This window comes from Saccopteryx bilineata, chromosome 9 (genome assembly GCF_036850765.1).
Source record: "Saccopteryx bilineata isolate mSacBil1 chromosome 9, mSacBil1_pri_phased_curated, whole genome shotgun sequence".
Lineage (NCBI taxonomy): Eukaryota > Metazoa > Chordata > Mammalia > Chiroptera > Emballonuridae > Saccopteryx > Saccopteryx bilineata.
In genome coordinates this window covers 91,840,652-91,864,878 of record NC_089498.1, presented here as the reverse complement: position 1 = coordinate 91,864,878, position 24,227 = coordinate 91,840,652, and the positions used below count along the sequence as shown (strand labels likewise).

Below are 24,227 nucleotides of genomic sequence, written 5' to 3'. Positions count from 1 at the left end.
CCTATGGCTATACAGATAGACTCCATTTCTCAGCCTTCCCCCGGAGACCCTTCCCCCAGGAGACAGGTCCTGTGACCACACTGGACAGCAGGGATGTGGGCAGGAGTGCTGACCCAGGCCCAGTCTTAGCCCCGGAAACTCCCTGAGGCCACCCTGGGCCCGCCTCCCCCATCGACATAGCAGACAGAGAGGACTCAGAGGAAAAGGCTGTGGTCTCGGGAGGAGCTGGAGTTCCTGAATGACTGTATGGAGCAGAGGCCTTCCCCACTTACTCTTTCAGGCTGGCCTATAGGAGATGATGACATGATCAAGAAAGAACCTCTATAGGGTTCAGACCCTGAGTGTTTGTGGCTTGTTACAGCAGCAAGCATTAATTACCTGATTAAGGAGGCTGTTACCTTACCTGGATCATGGGGTCATGAACCCTCAGTCTTAGGGTTGTGAAACCTGGGGCTAGCACATGGCAAACACTCAGATTCACTGGGTAACTCAAGTCCCTTGTGCTGTCAGCAGCTGCAGCCACAATGGTGACAACAGCAAGAACTGGTTCACCCCCAGTTCACTGTGCTGACTCCACCCCCCAGCTAAGTGAACCAGATACCGGTGGGCCTCGCTTGTGATAGAGGGACTTCTCTCTTGCCGCACTGCAGAGATGCTGGAGCCTTCAAAGATAGGCAAACGCTTTGCCCCTGAGTTTTTGCTACACTTGCTGAGACATGCTGTTAGGACAGTATTTACGAGTGGATGGCTGAGCTGTGGATCACATAGACTGACCTGTGGTGGCACAGTGGAAAAAGTGTCGACCTGGAATGCTGAGGTCGCCTGGGTTTGCCCAGTCAAGGCACATATGGGAGTTGATGCTTCCTGCTCCTCCCCCCTTCTCTCTCTCCCTCCTCTTTGACTCTTCTCTCTAAAACTGAATAAATTAAAAAATTAAAATAAAAAAGCAACAACACAGACTGATAGTGAGAGGTAAGAGTCACACTGCAGCCAGACACTTCAGCTCAAATCCTGTGTCTTCCACTTCCCTGTTGTGAGACCCCCAGGTGAATACTTAGTAGCTCTGTGCCTCATTTCCCAATCAGGATTGTAACAGGGCTCTTGTGGGGATTAATGAGTTAAGACATGGAAAATACTCAGAATAGTGCTTGGCACACAGTAGGTGTTCAATATGTGTCACTCTTATGACTGAAGCAAATTTACCACTTGGTGACTCCTGGTCAAGCAGCCGAGAGTGCCCCATGCCCCTATAGTGCATGCTGGGAAGTACCCCACCTCCCCTCTCCAGGAGCTGCTGCTGCCACCAACCTAGCACCTGTAGGGCAGGGAGCAAAAGTCCTCAGGGCTGTGGCTGTGGCCTCTTGCTCTTTCCCAGGCTGTGTTTTTCCTGGGGGTGAGGGAGGAAAGAAAGGCAGAGGAGAGAGCAAGTAGGGACAGGGGTGAGGGGAGACTTTGGAAAAGAACAATGGGCTTTGTAAAACCCTCTCTGGGCAGTCCAGCCAAGTTCAATGGCTTCAGGCCACAGGAACAGCAAGAAAAATGTGGCCCAGGAATTTCTCCCCAACGATTCCCCTTGTCTTTCTCTGTGGGAATTTGGAGCGGCAGACACATTCCTTCCATGAATAACGTGCACAGCGGCTGGAGGCGCATTGGCCTGAGCTGGGGAACCCGCTGGCCCTGACCCTCCCGAGCACTGCCCTCAGCACCTCCTCCCTGAGGAGCAGACAGGACTATGTTTGGAGCCTGGCTCTCACTGGCAGACCTCAGAACCTCCTGGACTGTCCCCTCCAGGTGTGCACACCCCTCTCTAGAGCCAACTGTCCAGACCATCTGTGTAGCTGCTTTTTCCCAGCCTGTCACCCAGAAGTGGAAACTAGGCATCTTAGAGATAGAAATTCAATTTTTTTCCTAAGCCAAGTATATTTCCAAATGCTCTACAATCCTAAAATAGAGGGCTACAAACTATGTAAAGCCCGCAGGCCAAATCTAACTTTCTACCTGCTTTGGTAAATAAAGTTTTATTGAAACACAGCCAGACCCATTGATTTATGTACTGTCTGGGGCTAATTTCACAGTACAAGGGCTGAGTTAGTGGTTGACTGCATGGCACACAAAGCTGAATGAAATGTGTTTACTATCTGCCCCTTAGAAAGAGTTTCCCAACTCATGATTTAAAATTGAATGTATTGCATTTGCTCATTTATTTATATTCCTGTTATTCCACAAAGTGTTTGAAATGGCTTCAAATGAGAACATTTAGAATAAAATAAAGACAACATGATAGTAATTTTAAAATTAAGGATCTTAGAAAAGCAAATAAGAGTAGAAAAACAAAATCAGGAAACAAAGCACAAATATGAAGGCCGACTTTAGGGCCTTCACAGTTGGCAAAGCCAAACTAAATTTCTCTTGAACTTCCTAGTAGCCAATGGAAAAAGGGAAATGATACTTAAGTCTTATTAAGAGAAAGAAAAAAATCATTATGAAATCCATAGCCTTTTCTAGCACAAGCAGTGTGGGCTTGTTTCAGTCTCTACATTCCCCAGAGTCATATACTTCATTAAAATAATAAAAAAAAAAAATCAAAGAATGAGTGTGTAAAGCAGGGGTCTCAAACTCGCGGCCCGCGGGCCCCGTGTGGCCCGTGCGGCCCGCAGACTAATCCACAAAGTTCAAAATATTTTGGATAAAATTAAGTAAGCCTAGGGGCCTACTTGTATTTTTCATTTCTCTAGCATCTTAGCTAGATATTAGCTTAGTTAACAGCAGTTATGATGCGAACTACAGTTTCTGGTCGTTTTGTGACACTGAGTAAACTGCATGTACGATTGTGCTTGTTGTACTGATTTTTTTTTGTTTTCAACTGCAGTGAGAAAAGTGTTGCGTAACAGTTGCCTTTTGTAGACCTAGTGCGGCCTGCCTAATGGCTGTGATCTTGCTCTGCGGCCCACATGCTGAGTTGAGTTTGAGACCCCTGGTGTAAAGTGAATAACAATTACAATTCTCTTGATGTGGTATAATATAGATGCTAATTAACCTGTTTAACCAATATCTAAATCCAAAGCAGTTGGTTATTATTCTTTAAGTTTTTATATATTTTTATTATATTTATTGGGGTAACATTTGTTAATAGGACTATATAGGTTTCAAGTGTACAATTCTATGATACACGATCTGTATATTGCATTATGTGCCCACCACCCAAAGTCAAACCATCTTCTTTCACCATATATTTGGCTCCTTTTACCTCCTTATTCTCCCACCTTCTTACCTCTGGTAACCACCATATTGTTATCTGTGTCTATGAGTTTCAGTTTTATATCCCACTTATGAGTGAAATCATATAGTTCTTAGCTTTTCCTGACTTATTTCACTTAGCAAGGTCCATTCATGTTGTTGTAGATGGCAATATGTCATCTTTTCTTATGGCTGAGTAGTATTCCATTGTAAATGTGTACCACATCATCTTTATTCAATTCTTTATCAAAGGATGTTTTGGTTGTCTTCATGCCTTGGCCACCATGAGTAATGCTGTGATGAACATAGGGGTGCATATAAATAAAAATAGGTGTGAATAAATGCTTTTGAGTTGTTTTTGTTTTGTGTTTGTTTTTGGTAGATACCTAGTAGAGGGATTGCTGAGCCATGGTAATTCTACTCTTAATTTTTTGAGGAACTACCACAATATTTTCCATAGTGGTTATACCAGTTTACATTTCCACCACAGTAAATGTGGATTCCTTTTTTTTCACAGCCTCTCCAACATTTATTACCTGTCTTGTTGATAACAGTCAATCTAACAGGTATGAGGTGGTATCTCATTGTAGTTTTGATTTGCATTTCTCTAATAGCTAGTGAAGATGAGTATCTTTTCATGTGTCTGTTGATCATTTGTATGTCCTCTTAGGAGAAGTGTCTGTTCAAGTCCTCTCTTCATTTTTAATTGGATTGTTTGTTTGGTATTGAGTTTTATGAGGTCTTTATATATTTTGAATACTAACACCTTGTCAGAGCTGTTGTTTGCCAATATCTTCTCCCATTTGGTTGGCAGCTTTTTTTTTTTTTTGACGGAGACAGAGAGAGGAACAGATAGGGACAGACAGGCAGGAAGGGAGGGAGAGAGATGAGAAGCATCAACTCCTCGTTGTGGCACCTCAGTTGTTCATTGATTACTTTCTCATATGTGCCTTGACCGTGGGGCTACAGCAGACCGAGTGACCCTTTGCTCAAGCTAGAGACCCCGGGCACAAGCAGGTAAGCCCCGCTCAAACCAGTTGAGCCCGCGCTCAAACTGGCGACCTCAGGGTTTCAAACCTGGGTCTTTGCATCCCAGTCTGACGTTCCATCCACTGTGTCACCACCTGGTCAGGCTGGCAGCCTTTCTGTTTTGTTGGTTTCTTTTGCTGTGCAGAAGTTTTTTAGTTTCATTTGGCTTTCAATGTGGTAAAAGTGCACAAAGCATTGTTTCAGAGTGAAAACTGAAGTTGAGTAGACATAGCCCCAACTTGTCATTAATTCACCTTTCAGTGAATCTAGCCCTGGTGGACTTCAGATTTCCTGAAAAAAAATGAGAGCTTGTATTAAAATGTAGTCTTCCATTTCCAGGTGTCTGTGGTATTGTTCATGCGGTACGTGCACTCTGGATTTTGGTCCAACTCCCAATCTAGATCAGAACTATGATGGGAGGAAGGGATGTGGGAGGGGGAGGCAGGCTCAGATGGAGACCTTCACTTCCAGCAGGCAGGAGAAAGTTGGGCTGGTCACTGGGAGAGTGACCTATGGTGGGTCAGACTGCCCAGATTCAAGGAAAGACTCTTTTCCCCACCAGCTGTGTCTCTTTGAGAGCTCACATTACCTGAGTGGGTATCCATATTCTTAACTAAAATGAGTGTGATAACATCACCATCACTAGATTGTTGTGAACATTAAATAAAAGAATGTGTGTGAGGTGCTGTGCCAATATAAGGTAGGTTTGTACTAAGGGGTCTACACACTTTATCACTTCCATCTCAAAGAAGCTCCTGCTCCCAGGTACCAGGGCTGACAGGAAGCAGATGTTAGTCTGAAAAGCTAACAGAGCAATGAACCTCATGGGGCCTTCTCTGGAGCTCCCAGGGTACCCTTCAGACCTGTCCAGAGCTTGGGCCCTGTGCTTTCTTGGGTGTCCAGTTGTGTCCCGTCATAGTGTAGTACATGGGTGGACAAATAAATGAAAGAATAAATCACAGTCATCGCATCCTCCAAAGCTACGCCTGTGGCTAAGATGTCATGTCCCCACATCTATTCTTCCCCTGAGCTTTCCAGGGCTGAGTTTATACCTTGAGATGATATCATAAAGTTACCTCAGGTACGTCTGAGGAGTAGCAGCCATACTCTCACAGAGGGGTATCAAGATGATATCATAAAGTTACCGCAGGTACGTCTGAGGAGGAGCAGCCATACTCTCACAGAGGGGTATCAAGATGATATCATAAAGTTACCTCAGGTACGTCTGAGGAGTAGCAGCCATACTCTCACAGAGGGGTATCAAGATGATATCATAAAGTTACCGCAGGTACGTCTGAGGAGGAGCAGCCATACTCTCACAGAGGGGTATCAAGGAGTCCCCTAAGCAAGTCCATGAACTGCCTGGGGCATATCTGGAAGGGCTGGATCCCAACAGCACCTGTGGCTTCCCTAGAGACAGCCTCATATCATCACGACTTAGCATGGGGTCTCCCAGAGAAGTGGAATAAAGCAGCAGGAGGTGGAGCGCTGGGTGACTGGGGGCAGCCTTGCTCTGTCCTCCAAAGCTGGCATTCAGCCCTCTCCCTGGGGCTCATTCCACTCACTGGAGACGCACCCCCATGTTTGTGGCCCTGCTTCCCTATGGCCTGCAGGATGTCAGCCTTCTAGCTCGGAAAGATGTCTCAGAGGCACCCACCTCCCTGGTCACTCATCTGGGTGGGTGGCTTGAGCTCAGCTAGAGCCTTGCAGAACTGTCAGATTCTGACATTTTGGCTCAATTCAAGATGGTCTGGAGTCACGATCAATTCCGGGGCAGACCTATATTCAGGGAGTTTGATTTTGCAGGCAAATTCTATGCTCAGGCCTGACCAGGCGGTGGTGCAGTGGATAGAGCGTCGGACTGGGATGCAGAGGACCCAGGTTCGAGACCCTATGGTCGCCAGCTTAAGCGCGGGCTCAGCTGGTTTGAGCAAAAGCCCACCAGCTTGAATCCAAGGTTGCTGGCTCCAGCAAGGGGTTACTTGGTCTGCTGAAGGCCCGCAGTCAAGGCACATATGAGAAAGCAATCAATGAACAACTAAGGTGTTGCAACGCGCAATGAAAAACTAATGATTGATGCTTCTCATCTCTCTCCATTCCTGTCTGTCTGTCCCTGTCTATCCCTCTCTCTGACTCACTCTCTGATTCTGTAAAAAAAAAAGTAAAAAAATTCTATGCTCAGTAGGAACTGTAGCCCAGAAGTATGCCTAACTGGGGAAATGCCATCCATTCATCCATCCATCCATCCATCCATCCATCCATCCATCCATCTTGGCTGTGCCACTTACAACTTCATTCATTTGGGGCAAGTCTCTTCACTTCCCTGAACTTTAGTTTCTTCCTCTATAAATTGAACCTAATAGCATCTGCCTCATGGGATTGTCCTGTGGTTAACTGAGATAAACAGCATTTGTAAATTGTTTGGTGGGAAGCATGTAGTGAATGTCACTTTCCTTCTCTCTTCAGGAATAGACACACAGCTAGAAAACTATAAGAAGACACACAAATAGAAAAGTATGAAAAGACCATGTGTAATCAGGAAGTAAACTATGTAAGACCAAAAGTGATAATAATAGGAGCTCTTGCCTTGCTTTCTAACACCTAAACGGCCCTGGGAAGTTGACATTTAAAGCCACTTTGAAAACTTGAGTATCCACAAATATATTTGAACAGTTCAGTGAAGGTGCTGACCCTCCATAATAGGCTCATTTGAAATGATCTCGTTTTGCTACTTCCTTTTAGGAAGATAAACAACAGTCCACAGTGGCCGCAGTGTGATGTTTTCTTTTAAATCTTCCTTTCCAAATGTAGGACTTGGCTGTTGGACAATCTCCTGGGGGCTTGCTCCCCACACATGCTCTCCTTGAATGCAAGTTCTAGCTTGGAATTCTTGGGCCTCATTAAGCCCGCTGTGACTAAGTCATCTTGCCTGGTGCTAAAACTGTTTAAAATGACTTGGCAGCAACCAAATGTCAGGTCTCCCTGTTTTTTCTCAGTTCCTCCCTCTTTGTAACCCCTGCATAACTGTCATGAAGTGAGATCTTTCTGGATCCACTGCAGGACAGCCTTCCTTTCCCTTCAAATAAGCCTCATCCTGGTCTTTCCAGACAGTTAAGGGAGAGGGAAGCAGAAATTGCTCCTCTGTTAATCTCCCTCTTGAATAAGACTGAACTCCTGAGAAAACCTCTTCCCTGCTCTCATTCTTTCCTTCCTTCCATCCCACAAGCAACTTAACTCTTCTGCTCTGAGCTTCAGGCTGCCTTTGCCTCAGGCCTGGCCTCGTCACTGCTTTCCCTGTGGACACCAGAGGTTTTTCCAAGATGGGGTGAGGGTGGGATGAAAGGTAGTAAATCTAGTCAAGCCGAAAAGCCAAGCCCTCAGAGGTTTACCACAGTCCTGTTTCAGGCTCAAGGAGAGGTCCTAGGAACTGAGTGAGAAAGAACCTGGTATCAAGACCCCTACTCTGTGCCTGACACTTGATAGAATTTCTCTCACTTGATTGTTTAATTACACAATAATATATAAATATAACTTCCTTTTGAGAAATTAGATCACTCTAAAAACACTAAAGTCTCTTGACACCCACTCTTTTTTTTTTTTTTTTTTAAGACAGAGTGAGAGACATAGATATGAGAAGTATCAATTCATAGTTGAGGTACTTTAGTTGTTCATTGATTGCTTCTCATATGTACTTTGATGGAGGGGCTCCAGCTGAGCCAGTGACCCCTTCTTAAGGCAGCAACCTTGGGCTCAAGCAAGTGACATTGGGCTCAAGCCAGAGATCATGTTGTCATGTCTGTGATACCACACTCAAGCTAGTGACCTCCAGGCTTCAAATCTGGGTCCTCAGCATCCCTGATAGATACTTGCACCACCTCCTGGTCAGGTATCTTGCCACCCACTTTAATCCATTCTTGTCATTCGCTCTCTCCATGGAGGGAACTACTCCTGTTTTTGCCCCAAGTATTATTGCAGGCCCTGGTGCCTAGAGTAGTGCCCAGCATTGAGTGAACACCATAGGGATATTTTGTGGGTGTGCGTTTTACGTACGTGAGATGAATCCATAGATCTCAAATATTCAGCTCCAGCTCCCTCCTTTAAGACAGTATTTAATTTTCTGAAAATGCCAGTACATTTGATAATCGCTTTACTGATGAATAGCCTTGTAAAGGTTTTCCCAGGCATGTGGGCAGGCATTTCTGTGGGGTACATACTGATAAATGGAATTGCTTGGTCCCAGGGTATGTGTATTTTTAGTTTCAATAAACAGTTCACATATTACCTTCCAAAGTGATTGTACCAAAAACACACCTTCACAACAAAAGCACCTCTTTGCCTAAATTCTCACCAACACTTAAACATGACAGGTCAATTACAAAGCACTCAGCAACGTGCCAGTTGTGTTCTAACTTACATATATAAAACTCACCCTGACCAGGCAGTGGCGCAGTGGACAGAGCGTCGGACTGGGATGCAGAGGACCAGGTTCGAGACCCCGAGGTCACCAGCTTGAGCACGGGCTCATCTGGTTTGAGCAAAGCTCACCAGCTTGGACCCAAGGTCGCTGGCTCAAGCAAGGGGTTACTCGGTCTGCTGTAGCCCTGCGGTCAAGGCACATATGAGAAAATAATCAAGGAACAACTAAGGTGTCGCAATGAAAAAGTGATGATTGATGCTTCTCATCTCTCGCCATTCCTGTCTGTCTGTCCCTGTCTATCCCTCTCTCTGACTCTCTCTCTGTCCCTGTAAAAATAAAAATAAAAAACAAAAGTCGAACAATGTGGGGATTAGGGGCGCCAATACCTTTTCTAGTTGAAAATCTACCTATAACTTTTGATTCCCCTAAAACTTAACTACTATTAGTCTACTGTTGACAGGAAGCCTTCCTGACAACCTAAACTGTGGATTAACACACATTTTATATTTATATTGTATTCTTACGTTAAAGTAAGCTAGAAAAAATGTTCCTAAGAAAATCATAGGGAAGAGAAACTATATTTACAAAACTGAACGTATTTATTGAAAAAAATCCAGCTATAAGTGGACCCCATGCAATTCAAGGGTCAGCTTGGCTCCAATGAAGCAGTTCTACGATTTTTTCGGTTTTTATAGATGGGGAAACTAAGCACCAAGTATTTAAATAACTTGATACCATCAAACTTTGAATTTGTGCTACATGACATCTAAAACAGTGCCGTTTCCCTCCCTTTTCAAGTGAAGAAACAGTCTTAGAAGGGAAGTGGCTTACTCCAAGTCACACAGCCAGGGTGGGGGTTGCCTGGGCAAACCCCCTTTTTCCACTAGCATAGTTGTCGAGTGCAGGTGAGCGGAGGGGCGGGGAGGGGGGAGGAGAGCGTTGGTATCCGCCCAGCAGGTCACTCCGGAGGTCAGAGGATGGGGGCGGGATAGCGCCGACCAAGCAGAGTGGGATACTTCTTTTATCTGCGCGCATTGGTCAGGTCAGTGTTGCCCCCCCTTCGCTGGCTCCCCGGGGCGGAGGGAGCGGAGACCGCGCCTGCTCGTAGGCGCCCTCTGGCCTTCCCCGGGGAGCGCGCGGCTTGGCGCCCCCAGCAGAGTAACGGGTCGCGAGGGTGACGGTAAGGGCAGGAGCTGGGCCGACCGCTCCCGCGCGCAGAGATAAAAGCTGGCCGGCGCGGTCTGCGCGGAGTCATCTGCGCGTTCTCCTGTAGATTAGCAGGGTCTGCCCGCAAGCCGGGATGCCGGTGGCTTGGGGCCTGGACGGAGCGTGAGGGCGAGGGAGCCCGGATTGGCGGTTCCGCGCTCGCGCCACTCCCGGCTGGGCACTGCCCTCGGGGGCGCCGGCAGCTGGCGGCGTAGCTGCCATGGGGCTGTGCTGCTGCAAGGACTGCAGAGGACACCTGCGAGCGCCCAAAGGTAACTCTTGGGCGCGCACGTGCACCGCGGGCTCGGGACCCTGCGCTCCGGTGCGGGGCGCGCCGCCGCTCCCTCCCACTGCGGCTGGGGGCTGCCGGCCCCTCGTCGGGGACTTGCCTGCCATTGTCCCAGGACCGCCTGACACCTGCCTCAGCCTCACACAGGGCTCAGGTTGGCTACATGTCCCCGAGTCTCCGGACTTGGCAGTGCGCGTCCAGTTGCTCCTTTCGCTTCGCGCTGCCGTCTGGGGCGTGGAGTCCGGCCCAGGACATGAGGGCAGCGGACCGCGCGCCGCTGCGAGTCTGCCAAGTTCACCGCCGGGGCGGAGGTTCTTTGCGGAGGGAGCCCGGCCGCTCCTGGCACCGCCTCTTCGGCTTAATCGCCCGGGAGCGGGCCCATTCATTCTCTTTGCCGCCTCTGTCACCAACTAGGACCCGGGGACCCTGACTCTGATTTTTCCAAAAGTCTCAGCAGAACCTGCGAGGGGAGCTGCCTGCAGAGCGCTGCGCAGCAGCGGGGAGAGGGCTGGCTCCAAGCAGAAAAAACGCCAAGAACGTAGGCAGCCGCTTGAGGTCTGGCCTCCTTGCCCAGTCGTTCTTCCGACTTAACCTGTGACTGACTGAGACGATCGCGATGATTTTCTGAAACGTAGATGGGCGTCCCTATGCAGCGGCTCTTTCCACATTCGTCTGACCCTAAAATTCATCCGCTCCCCGCCCCTTCCTAAACACTCAGATCTCTGGGCCATATCGCACCTGAAGAGGCTGGATAGGCTGTGGGGATGGGCCTGGTAGCTGTGTGTTTAAGGACTTCTCCAAGTGACTGCTATGGCTAGGTGAGCTGGAAAGCCTTGCCTGTAAACTGTAAGGTAAGTGCAGGCTTTACCAGCATGGGCGCCAGCTCCCTGTTGCTTGAATATTGTATCTTGAATCCAGATATAGGAAAGGTATGTGAATGTGTCAAGCAGCCCGAGGGACTCTTGTCCAGTAATAATGACATACCTGTGCAGGCCCTTTCACAAGGGGTTCGCAGTAGCTTATAGCATGTATCATAAATAAATAGGAAAAGCTAAATGGGATCTTACATTTAAGCAGAAAGGACATTTGGAGCAAAGAAAGAGAAGTGAATCCTGAAATGAGAAAGATCCTGTTTGTATTGTAGTTGAGCCATTCATTGTGTAGCCAAAACCAAATAGTAAATGGGAATAGTCTCATGGTGGTGTTCACAAGCGACAGTTGTTCTAACATTTGATTTAAAGAAGAAGAAAATTTTTGCACGTGGGTTTTACATGTTTAGAGGCGACTGAGGGCAGGCCTGTCTTGGCTGTTTCAACAGGACTCAGACACCAGGGTCTGGCTGCAAGCTGGTTGAGCGTAGATCAAGGCCTAGAGCAAAACAAGAAAGATTTTACTGGGTGGGTGGGCTGTCTGGGCTGGAGCAGGTTTTGTCTTTCCTGACCCTTCCTCAGGAAACAAGGCAGAGAGCAGAGCCTGAGTCCCAGAAGCATGGGTGGATTACAAGGCTTTAGTCTCTTACCTACTCTACTTGCAGTCCCATAAGGGAGCCAGGGACAACTCCTGCTACTTTGGGGCTGTGCCCCAGACTGTACTGATCCAGGTGAAGAACAAGTCTGGTATAGGAGTGTTTCTCAGCTTGTCCCCACCCTCCCACCCACCTCCAGGAGCAGGGACCCGGTCTGAAGGGCTCACATGGTACCCCAGCCCTTGTAAATTGGCAAGGCTGTCACAGCCTGGGACCTGGGACAAGCTGGGCCAGGAGCACTGTGGTGTTAGAGTGCACTTGCCTTGTCCAAAGCAGGCAGCCAGCCATTGTGAAGTGGGAAGGATCATCTATGATTCAAGGAAAGCAACCATTTGGTTTTTTAACATAAAATCTCTAAATGTTTAGGAGTTGCCTCTTTTAACAAATTTGAACTTGTGGCCAGTCTGGCTAGGTAGTGGACAGTTTGGACCAACGTTCAAAATGAGTTCTGCCATACACCGGGGAGAGGATTTATTGGTCAAATAACCTCAGAAATTGTGAGTCATCAAAGTTGGGGAGGTTTTTCACTGCAAGACTTCTCAGAGCTTATACCACCTTGATATGATTGTGTGTCTCTAAGTCAGGTGGTGTGTAGGCACGCTCTCCAGGCCTTTGCCCAGGGAGCCCACTTTTCATGGAGCAGCTCATGACACCCACATCTTGTGACGCATTTTGAGAAATTCTGCTTTTAGACATTAACTGATTCACTTGCCATTGCAGAGATGTCATGCTTCTGTTCCCAAGCAGGGAGGGTTGTGTGTATGTGTGTGCTGTGTGTTCAGGACTTTCCAGAGCAGAGATGTCGTGCTTCTGTTCCCAAGCAGGGAGGGTTGTGTGTATGTGTGCGCTGTGTGTTCAGGACTTTCCAGAGCAGAGATGTCGTGCTTCTGTTCCCAAGCAGGGAGGGTTGTGTGTATGTGTGCGCTGTGTGTTCAGGACTTTCCAGAGCAGAGATGTCGTGCTTCTCTTCCCAAGCAGGGAGGGTTGTGTGTATGTGTGTGCTGTGTGTTCAGGACTTTCCAGAGCAGAGATATTTATATGTATTTTATTTAAGAAAAGATCAAAAGAGAGTCTATTAGTCATTGATAGAGTTTAAAATTTCCCAATACAACGGCTGTTATTATTGTTTATTCTTGGATAATTCTGAATCAGAACTTTTAAACAGGATATTTGACCATGTTGTCCCTATGTCAAAATGTACTCATTAAAGTAGAAAAACTCAAATAATAAATCACAAACACCATGAAGAAAGCAGCAAAAATATATCATGTTCCAGAGTCCCCATAGTGCTTTTAAAAGCCAAAGCCTGTGAGAATGTTGTTCAGGAACAAGGTTGCAGGTTCGATCCCCAGCCAGGGCACACATGGGAAGCAGCGAATGAGTGGAAAGACAAATGAATGCTTCCTTTCCCCCTTCCCTTCTCTCTCCCTTCCACTCTCTGTCTCTCTGAAAATAAAAAATTAAGGCCTGGTCAGATATCTCAGTTGGTTGGAGTGTCGCCCTGGTGCACAGAGGTTGCTGGTTCAATTCCATGGTCAGGGCACACATGGGAGCAGCTGGACGTTCCTGTCTCTCTCTCCCTGCCTCTCTCAATAAATAAATAAAATAAAATAAAGTAAAGTAAAATAAAAAAGTCAAATAAAATCTAGAGTACTCTCCCAGGAGACACAGGCTATCCCCAGTAGCTGCAGAGCGTGGGCGGAGATGCCCAGGTGCTTTTCAGAGTGAGAGGTTGTGATATTAATGACACCGTCAGATACAAGGCACCTGGCTGCAGATGGAGAAGCTGCAAGGTCAGTGAACAGGATCTGATGTGCATGTGGGGAAGTGCTACTCCTTCAAGCAGAGGTAAGCGTACTTGTTCTGAACTCTGCGGACATTGTCTGGTTTCATTGTTTCTGGGTGATGTTTCAGACGCTTCTGCCACATAGGGCTTGGTGTGTATGTGGGGAGGGTCTCTGTGATGGCAAATTTCATTTTTTTCAACTTTGCACTGTGGCCCAAGGCTGAGACGTGGTGGAAGTGGGACAAGAGTATTGCACTGAGGTAGCTTTTATTTGAGGCCAGAGAGGACTCCAGGGCAGACTGGCGGGCCCCACTAGCACCTTTGAGGAGTGCTGGCCTCCTGCTGCCACTTCACCCTCACATCCCCCCCCTCCCGTAACACTTCCCACTGGTTTTAGCATGGGGAGCCTTCTCTGTCTTCTGGGATCTTGCTCCCTGCCATGTCCCCTCTTTCCCCAATACCCTCACCCTTTCTTCCACTGGATTCTCATTCGCCCACAAGCCTGCCTGAGTCATTCATCAGAACATTTTTCAAAAAGTCAATCTCTTTTCCCTGTGTGCTCACAAGCCCTGCCCCTCTCTCCTTTCCTCTGCCCACAGGTCCCCAGGAGTAGTCTGCCTGGCCTACCTTCCCCCTGTCCTCTTCCTGCACTTATCCCTGTCACCGTGCTGGACCTGGTGCCCAATCCTGGCTCTCTGAGCACCTGAGAGCGCCAGGACTTCTACCTCTCCTTGGCCCGCCCCTCTCCACCACCCTGCCCCCTTTAGTACACTGCACTCAGCTGGTAATTCTGTTTGTTTCACCTTCTGAGCTCTTTCCATCAGTATCCCCCAGGTCCCTGGGGGTTTTCATCGCCTCTGAGCCACAGTCCCTGGAATCATCTGCAATGCCTATCTCCAGCTTGCAAATTCAGTACTTAGGGCTGAAGTTCTGCATTCCTGTCTGCCCTCCTCCAGGTTTCCTGGCTCTCAGCCCTGCCCTGTGCTTCATTTCCCACCACCAAAGGTTGATGTCTCCTGTGCTCTTGCCCAGGACAGTGTCCCCATCCCTGCCTCCGAGGCTACTGTGGCACCTGTACAGACCCTCATCATCTCAACTGTGCTGGCTTTCTGCCTGGTATTCTGAGTTCATCCTTGTTTTTTCTATTCCATTGCCCAGACCAGCACCTCATGCATAGCCCTTGTCGTGTTATGTCCCTTCTCAGATTCTGCCTTGGCCACACAGTGCCTCTAGAACAAAGCCCTGCTGGTGTTGTCACCCTCTCATCCCCCTTTCGTGATCCCAATCCATTTCCTTCTCCAGGGCCTGGTTGGTCTGGGACTGTCACCCTAGCTCATAGTCATCTTGTCACTGCTGTGATCTGGCACCATGCTCAGCAGAGACTCCATGCTCAGTGAACATTGGCAAGAGAGCAGTGGGCGTAGCAGAGACAGGGAAAACGATCATGCTCACCTTCACCTGTCCATGTCATCTTCACCTGTCCGTGTCACCTTCAGGACCCCAGCGGTAGCCCAGTTGGGAGAGTCCAGCCCGCTTGGTGTAGCTCTCTGTTGTGATACAGTGAGGCACTGGGCATGGACTCCGTGATCCTTCCCTGGTGGACAAAGGCTTTGTCAGGGCACCTGGCAGCCAGGGTGCAGAGGCCAGTGGGCCAGGCAGGAGCATAGCTGCCCTGCACTCAGTGCCCCTTCCTGTCCCAGAGGGAGGTGGAGAGAGGTGTAGTTATCACTGGGTGGGGATGATGGAACTGGTTCTATTATGTAAATTCCCAGACAGCCTCTGAGCCCACCTTCTGGAGAAAGTTCCATTTTTCATGAAGTCTTATAAGATCACTGTTAGGCCTCCTTCCTGGTATGAGGATCAAGAGCTGGGGGTGGGGGTGCAGCATCTGCCCCCACTGTGCTCATTGCCTGGCCAAGTGGAGACCCAGGAAACAGTCAGTGATGCTGCAGGCCAAGAAGAAGTGCATTGACACAAGCAAGACAGTGGGTTCAGAGAATGTCCAGGCTGACGGGCGCCTGTGCTGAGTCTTAAGGGAGGAGCAGCCAGCGCAGCAGAGGCAGTAAGGCGGTGTCTCTAGGCCCCCGGCAGTAGGAGCAGTGGAGGGCTGCTGCGGCTGGGCCAGCGCAGGGTCCATTCCCCCCCCCCCCGCCCACTGCTCCTTCTCTGTGGATACCCCAGGGACCTGCACAAGCAGGTGCTCCCCAGCTCACTTCTGCCCCCACCCACTCTGCCCTCTTGCTAGCAAACTTCAGAACCATGGATCATTTCTTAGTCCAGGCTCACTCTGAGCACCAGACCCACTTGACTCCTCCATTGGGTGTCTTTTGGATTACAGATGTGCCGAAGCTAATCAGACTAAACCGGACTCTTGACTTTGTCCTTCTGCTCCAGTTTGCTGTCCCCAAGTCCCACCATGTCTATTTCCACAATGTGTCTGAGTCCCCCTGCTTGTCTGTCTCCCGTGCCAAGCAGCCTGTCCAGCTGTCAGGATGCTGTTTCGCTGCACTCATGACCTCTTGATGGGTCTTCCACTGGACCTGCCTCGGCCCATTCCCTAGCAGCAGCAGTGACTGTCCAACTTGCCCACGGGCTTGCATTGCTTCCGGAACACAGATGCTCAGAAATGAATGGCATCCACAGTGAACTCTTAGAGCCTTAGACTGCAGGGACTGCTCTCATGGGCAAGGGTGCTAAGGCCTCCCCTCTGTAGCTCAGGGTTTGCATGGGGCCTACTCTGTTTCTGAGAAGTGTCCCTTTTTGTTACTTCTTTTTCATTCAAGTGTCGTGGGCAGAGGGCAGTCCTGTGAATTTTTCAAGAAGCACCAGCCTCAGGCAGAGGATTTGGTTCCATTTCCTGGCCAGGCGACCACAGACTGACTGCCTGTCACTTCTCTGATCCTTGGCGTCTCCATCTATAAATAGGGACAGGTATGTCGACCTCAAGAGTTGTCAGAAGGCCCAGTGATAGTCCCAGCTCCACCCCTTTCTAGCTTGGTTACCACTCAGAATCTTAGTTAGCTCCTTTGTAAAGAGGAAACCAGCAAGACACCTGATCTGCAGGGTTTGTGTCAGCCTCAAGCTCAGGTGTTCTCTGAAGAAGCATGGTGGTTCTAGTAGCAGACATTAGAAGGACAAATGCCCTTTCCCTGCCACTGAGGGAGGGGCTCAGCCAGCGGTCATTTGGTTGTGTGTGTGGGGGGGGATGTAAGACAGCAAGGTCAGTGGCTCCCCTTGGACAAAGTTTATGAACAGATCTGTTTAACCAGCACATAGCCACAGTCAACACTGCTGACCCCTGGGGGTTGGTGGGGGGATGGCGGTGGTGTTGGTGGACTTACGGCCCCAGAGAAGAGCCAGTCCCGGAGAAGCCTGAAGTCCATTCTATTGACCATTAGGATCAGAAGCTTTCCAGACAGCTCAAGAGTCCTGAACTCAAGGGACAAAGAAAATGTCTGGTGGGGTATTTTCTCATCTTGTTAGTCTGTGGTCCTTGCGCCTATAAGGGGATTCTTCTTCAGGAATCTTGAGGCCAAAGTGAGGAACATGCAAATGAAGTGAACCCCTAAAATAGTTCTCCTTACCCTGCCTTCCCCAGCCCAGCTCTGCAGTTTGTGCTTACCCTGACTCAGTTACATCTTTCGCATGAGCTCTCCCACAAACACCCCGTCTCCAGACTCTTTTTTTTTTTTTTTTTTAAACAGAGACAGAGAGAGAGAGAGTCAGAGAGAGGGATAGATAGGGACAGACAGACAGGAACGGAGAGAGATGAGAAGCATCAATCATTAGTTTTTTGTTGGGACACCTTAGTTGTTCATTGATTGCTTTCTCACATGTGCCTTGACCGTGGGGCTACAGCAGACTGAGTAACCCCTTGCTGGAGCCAGAGACCTTGGGTCCAAGCTGGTGAGCTTCTACTCAAACCAGATTAGTCGGTGCTCAAGCTGGCGACCTCGGGGTCTCGAACTTGGGTCCTCCGCATCCCAGTCCAACACTCTATCCACTGCGCCACCGCCTGGTCAGGCTCCAGACTCTTTTTAAAACAGCTTTAAGATTTATTTCACATATCAGAATTTATCCACGTAGAAGACTGTACCACTCAGTAATTTTAGCATATTCACAGTTTTGCAACCATCACCATAATCTTTTTTTTTTTCTATTGGTGAGAAGAAGGGAGATAGTGAGGTAGACTCCTACATGTGCCCCAACCAGGATCTACCCAGTAACCCTGTCTGGGGCTGATGCTTAGTACTGAGCTATTTTTAGTGCCTGAGGCCAATGAGCTTGGACCAACTGAGCCATCCTCAGTGTCCGGGGCCACACTTGAACCAGTTGAGCTACTGGCTGCAGGAGGGGAAGAAGGAAAGAAGAGGAGACACGGAAGAAGCAGATGGTTGCTTATCCTGTGTGCCCCGACCAGGAATCGAACTCTGGACATCCAGATGCTGGGCCAACACTCTACCACTGACAACATAATCTAATTTTAAAACATTTTCATTACACCCCAAATAAACCCCATGCCCATATGCTGTCACTTCCCATTCCTAAGAACACTCTCGTCTGACATATGGTGGTGCAGTGGATAAAGCATCGACCTGGAATGCTGAGGTCACTGGTTCAAAACCCCGGGCTTGCCTGGTCAAGGCACATATGGGAGTTGATGCTTCCTGCTCCTCCCCCCTTCTCTCTCTCCTCTCTCTCTAAAAATGAATAAATAAAAAAAAATTAAAAGAAAAAAAGACCACTCCCCCCTTTGTCCTGTACACCAGGTGCTCCACTAAACTACTTTTCTATAATATTTGGTCTTTTGTGATTGACTTCTTTAACTTAGCATATTTTTTTCAAGGTTCATCCATGTTGTAGCATGTATCACTACTTCACTTCATTTCATGGTTGAATATAGTCTTAATATGAATATACCACATTTTATTTAACCATTCTTCGGTTAATAAATGGTTTTGGATTGCATTTTGCTAGTATTTTTTTTATTTCATCACAATTTTATTTACTCTGATATTTATCTCTGGGAGGACGACGATCTCTCTTTGGGTGATGGGTATGCAACAGAACTAAATGACAAGATAACCTGGAAATGTTTTCTTTGAATGTATGTACCCTGATTTATTGATGTCACCCCATTAAAATAAAAATTTATTTAAAAAAAATAAAAAATAATAAAATAAAATAGTGTTTGGGGGAAAAAAAAAAAAGAAAGCAATTGATGTTTTGCAGTTGAGTGACATGTAGTAATTGTGAGCATTCTATAATGGGCTCTTTTCCCAGGTTCATGTCCTGGCTCTTTCCTTGGTACCATATTTTGTCCTTTGACACATTTTGCTAGTGTTTCATTGTGGATTTGTGTGTGTGTTTATAAATGGTGTTGGTTTGTAGTTTTCTCACAATGTCTTGTTTGGTTATCAGAGCAATACTGGTGGCACGGGAGTTGGGCACTGTTCACTCCTCTTCTATTTTCTGGAACTGTTTGTGAACAGTTGATATTAATTCTTCAAATGCTTGGCAGAATTCACCAGTGAAACTGTCTTGTATTAATTCTCTTTAAATGATTGCTAGAATTCTTCAGTGAAATATTTTTAGGCCTATTGAAATTATTCAGCTCTTGTTAAAGGTTTATTTAGATTTTCTATTTCTTGAGTTGGTTTTAGTAATGTCTTTCTAGATTTTGTCTATTTTATTTAAGTTATATAATTGTTGGCATACAGTTTTTTGAATATTACTCCCTTAGGATCCTTTTTATTTCTGTGAGATTGGCAGAGCTGTCTGCTCTTGCATTCCCAACTTCAGTCATTTGAGCCTTCTCCTATTTTACTTGGTCATTCCAGCTAGTTTGTCAAATGCGGTAATCTTTTCAAAGAACCAACTTCTATTTTTATTGACTTTCCTCTATTCTTTTTAGTCTTTATATTATTTATTTTCACTCTAATCTTTTTTTTTTTTTTGACAGAGACAGAGAGAGAGTCAGAGAGAGGAATGGATAGGGACAGGCATACAGGAAGGGAGAGATATGAGAAGCATCAATTCTTCATTGCAGCTCCTTAGTTGTTCATTGATTGCTTTCTCATATGTGCCTTGACTGGGTGGCTACAGCAGAATGAGTGATCCCTTGCTCAAGCCAGCAACCTTGGGCTCAAGCCAGCAACCTTGGACTTCAAGCCAGCAATCTTTGGGCTCAAGCCATTGACCATGGGGTCATGTCTATGATCCCATGCTCAAGCCAGTGACCTCTTGCTCAAGCTGGTGAGCCCATGCTCAAGCCGGATGAGCCCATGCTAAAGCCAACGACTTCAGGGTTTTGAACCTGGCTTCTCCGGGTCCCAGTCCGACGCTCTATCCACTGCTCCACCACCTGGTCAGGCTTACTCTAATCTTAATTATTTCTTTCCATCTGTTTATTTTGGTTTGGTCAGAGTTTTTTTCTAGTTTCTTAAGGTATAATGTTAGGTTATTGATTTGAGATCTTTTATTCTTTTAATATTCTTTTTTAAAAATTTATTGATTGATTTTAGAGGAAGGAAGGGGAGGAGAGAAAGAGAGAGAGAGAGAGAGAGAGAGAGAGAGAAAGAAACATTAGTCTATTCCTGCAGGTGTAATGACCGGGGATCGAACCCACAGCCCTTTGCATATTGGGACAATATTCCAACCAAGTGAGACATCCAGCCCGGGCCAGATCTTTTTTCATTTATAATGTAATGAAATTTACATTATGAATTTATAGCTATAAGTTTCCTTTTAAGCACTCTGCATCCCATAAGTTTTAATATGTTGTGTTTTTAATTTTTTAGAGTTTTTAAAAAGATTTTATTTATTCCTTTTAGAGAGGGGGAGAGAGAGAGAGAGAGAGAGAAGGGGGGAGGAGCAGGAAGCATCAACTCCCATATGTGCCTTGACCGGGCAAGCCCAGGGTTTCAGACCAGTGACCTCAGTGTTCCAGGTCGAGACTTTATCCACTGCGCCACCACAGGTCAGGCCTGCTTTCATTTTTATTCACCTTCAAGGGTTTCGTAAATTTCTGTTGTGAATTCTTCTTTGGTTATTTATGACTGAGTTGCTTAACTTTCACATACTTATGAATTCTCCATATTTTCTTTTTTAATTGATTTCTAATTCTATTGTTCTGTAGTTGGTGAATATACTTTAATATTTTGTTTTAGTCAATTCTTGAAGTGTTAAAAACTTGGTTTATGATCTAGCATTTGGTCTATCCTGGAAAATGTTCCATGTACACTAGACTCTTTTTTAAAAATTTATTTTAGAGAGAAGAAAGAGAGAGAGAGAGGGAAAGAGAGAGAGAGAGAATGGGGAGGAGCAGGAAGCATCAACTTCCATATGTGCTTTGACCAGGCAAGCCCAGGGTTTCAAACCAGCAACTTCAGGGTTTCAAGTAGACGCTTTATCCACTGTGCCACCACAGGTCAGGCTCATGTGCACTAGAAAAAGATGAGAATTTTGCTGTCATTGGTTGTCCTATAGGTATATATTAGATCAAACTTGTTCTTTGTGTTGTTCAAGTCTTCTGTGTCCTTATTTTCTGTCTACTTATTCTAGCTGTTATTGAAATGGAATATTAAAGTCTCCAATTATTACTGAAGAATCTCAAATCAGTTCTGTTCATTTTTATTTTATGAATTATGGAGCTCTGTTGTTAAGGGCATATTTGTTTATAGTTGTTAAATCTTCTTGCTAGATCAAACCTTTTATCATTACAAGATATTCTTTATTGTCTCTAGTAACATTTCTGTCTTAACGTCTATTTTGTCTGATATTTATATAGCTATTCTAGCTCTATTTTGGGTTTTGCATGATATATCTTGAAACATCTAGCTCTCTATGTTTGCATGATATATCTTTTCTCATCATTTCACTTTTAACCTATTTGAGTTTTTAAATCTAAATGTGTCTCTTATAGAAAAAATTGTTTGTATTTTAAATCTATCACATCAGTCATTGCCTTTTTGGTGGTGTGGTCAGTACATTTACATTTATTGTAATTACGGATAAGGTAGTTTTTAAAAAAACTTTTAAGTATTTAATTTATTGATTTTAGAGGGAGGAGAGAGAGAGAGAGAGAGAGAGAGAGAGAGAGAGAGAGAGAAAGAGAGAAAGAAGGCAGGAGAGGGGAAGGAAGCATCAAATCGTAGTAGTGGCTTCTCATATGTGCTTTGATGGGGCAAGCCCAGAGTTTTGAACTGGTGACCTCAACATTCCAGGTCCATGCATTATCCACTGTGCCATCACAGGTCAGGCCTGATGAGATAGTTTTATGCCACTTTGCTGTTTGTTTTCTATAAGTCTGTCTTTTTTATTTTATTCCTCCCTTATTACCTTCTTTTAGTGTTAAATTGGCATTTTCTACTGTAACATTTTAATTTTCTTATTGTTTCTTCATAGTATTTTTTTGTAGTTGTTTTCTGAGTGGTCATTATTGGGAATATAGTTATCTTTTTTTAAATATAAGATTTAATTCTTTTATTTTAGAGAAAAGAAGAGAGAGAGAGAAAGGTGGGGGGAAAGAGCAGCTTGCATCAACCTGTAGTAGTTCCTTCTTGTGTGTGCTTTGACCAGGCAAGCCTGGGCCCTGGACCCGGCGACCTCAGCATTCCAGGTCGACACTTGATCCACTGCGCCACCACAGGCCAGGCACAGTTATCTTTTTTCCCTTTTTTTAAAAGATTTTTTTTACTTATTCATTTTTTTTAGAAAGATGGGGGGATGGGGGTAGGAGCAGGAAGCATCAACTTCCATATGTGCCTTGACCAGGCAAGTCCGGAGCTTTGAACTAGCAACTTTAGCATTCCAGGTTGACACTCTGTCCACTGCACCACCACAGGCCAAGCCCACAGTTATCTTCTTAATTTAACACAATCTAGTTCAAATTAATACTACTTTCAACAGGATACATTTTCTCTCAAATATAACTGTCCTCTCAGCTTCCTCGTGCCTTTATTGGAATACTAATTACATATTTTTACACTCTAAGTCTGTCAACACAATTTTATAAATACTGCTTTATTGCAAACCATTGCAACTTGTAATTTTGTAGGTCTCAGGTGGGAACTGTTGAGGATTAGAAAATAAACACAGAAAGAAAAAGGGTGGGATCTGGAAGACCCACTGCACAGCTGATGGCTTGCAAGAGCAAGTTTCCACCTCAAACTACTTTATTTATATGGCAGAGCAAAGTCATTAGCAAAACAAAGAAAGCTTAGATACAAAGTCATATTTCTGAGGAAAACCAAGAATTCTCCCAAGTACAGAAAACCCCCACCATGCATAATATCTTAACTTTGCAAAACAAAGGGTAAAAAGAAAACTGCCTCCAGTCTCTTCAAGGGACATGGAGGATGGGATGAGTGGAAACACAGCTAACGCAGAGGTGTGAAGAAAGGCATAGCCTTTAGCAACTTAATCAAGCAATCAGAGGTTGTGGGGAAGAGCTTCTCCTTTTGGCTTAAAAGTCTTAAACTGGAAGTGCTTTTGTCAACTCGCAGTCTGCCACACTGCTTCATGTAGTTGTCTTTTAAATCAGATAAAAGAGCTAAAATATATATTAAAAAATTTTTAATTAATTAATTTTTTTTTTAGAGAGAGGGAGGAAAGGGGGAGAGGGAAAGAGAAAAAAACATCAATCTGTTTAACTTATTTATGCATTCGTTAGTTAGTTTGTGTATGTGCCCTGACCAGGGATTGAACCCACAACCTTCACGTATCAGGAACATGCACAAACCAACTGAGCTATCCAGTCAGGGCCCTAAAAAAAACATTTATGTTATCTTTTATATTTAACTATATAGTCACCTTTATTGGTTTTCTTTATAATTTTTATGTGGATTTGAGTGACTATCTAATGTCCTTTCATTTTACCTAAAGGACTCCCCTTAGATTTTTTTTTTTAGTACATGTCTACTAGGATGGAGAGTTGAATGGTCTCTTTCTCTCTCTCTCTCTTTTAATTTTTAAAAAAGATCTTATTTATTGATATTTACAGAGAGGAGAGAGAGAGAAAGGTGGGGAAATGGAGAAGAATAGGAAGCATCAACTCATAGTAGTTGCTTCTTGTATGTGCCTTGACTGGGCAAGCCTGGTGATTTAAACTGGCAACTTCAGCATTCCAGGTCAATGCTCTATCCACTGCACCATCACAGGTCAGGCTTTAATACTTTTTCTTAGTTTATCTGGGAATGCCTTAATTACCTCTTCGTTTTTGAAGGATGGTTTTCCTGGATATAAAATTCTTGGTTGATAGTTTTCTCCCCCCCTTCCCCTGCAGCATTTTAAAAATGTCATCTCACTTCCTTCTAACGCCCATGGTTTCTGATGAAAGTCAACCATTAATTTTATTGATAATGCCTTGTATGTGATTTCTCATTTTTCTTTTGCTTCTTTTAAGATTGTTTTGTCCTTGTAAAATTTACTATAATATGTCTAGGTTTGAATCTCTTTGAGTTCATTATACTTGGAATTCATTGAGATTCTTGGATTTGAGAAGTTTTCAACAATATTTCTTCAGATATTCTTTCTGTTCTTCTCTCCACTTGTGTAGGAATTCAATGATGTGTATGTTGGTACACTTGGTGGTGGCTCACTAGTCTCTGAGACTTCATTCATTTTTCTTCTTCTTTTTGCTCCTCAGATTGGATAATCTCAGTTGACCTATCTTTAAGTTTACTAATTCTTTCTTTTGCCAGTTTAAATATGCTAGTGAGTTTCTATAGTGGGTTTT

At 45.5% G+C, this 24,227-nt stretch overlaps 1 protein-coding gene across 8 annotated transcripts in view; it reads left to right on the top strand.

The window, feature by feature from the left end:
• The window catches only part of ARHGAP22 (Rho GTPase activating protein 22), a 206,553-nt gene that overhangs the window by 116,310 nt on the left and 66,016 nt on the right, over nt 1–24,227 (top strand). Inside the window, exon 1 of one of the 8 annotated variants that reach the window (XM_066243437.1) lies at nt 9,693–9,725. The exons of 4 other annotated variants lie outside the window; for them this stretch is intronic. Coding sequence is in view for 1 of the 4 variants with exons in the window: in XM_066243432.1 (XP_066099529.1) it covers nt 10,110–10,161 (52 nt within the window). In the remaining 3 variants the exon portion in view is untranslated. Of the gene's footprint in view, nt 1–9,692; nt 9,726–9,829; nt 10,162–10,836; nt 11,030–24,227 lie in introns of those variants that run through there. 3 more of the 8 variants (XM_066243432.1, XM_066243430.1, XM_066243436.1) reach the window with 3 other exon arrangements.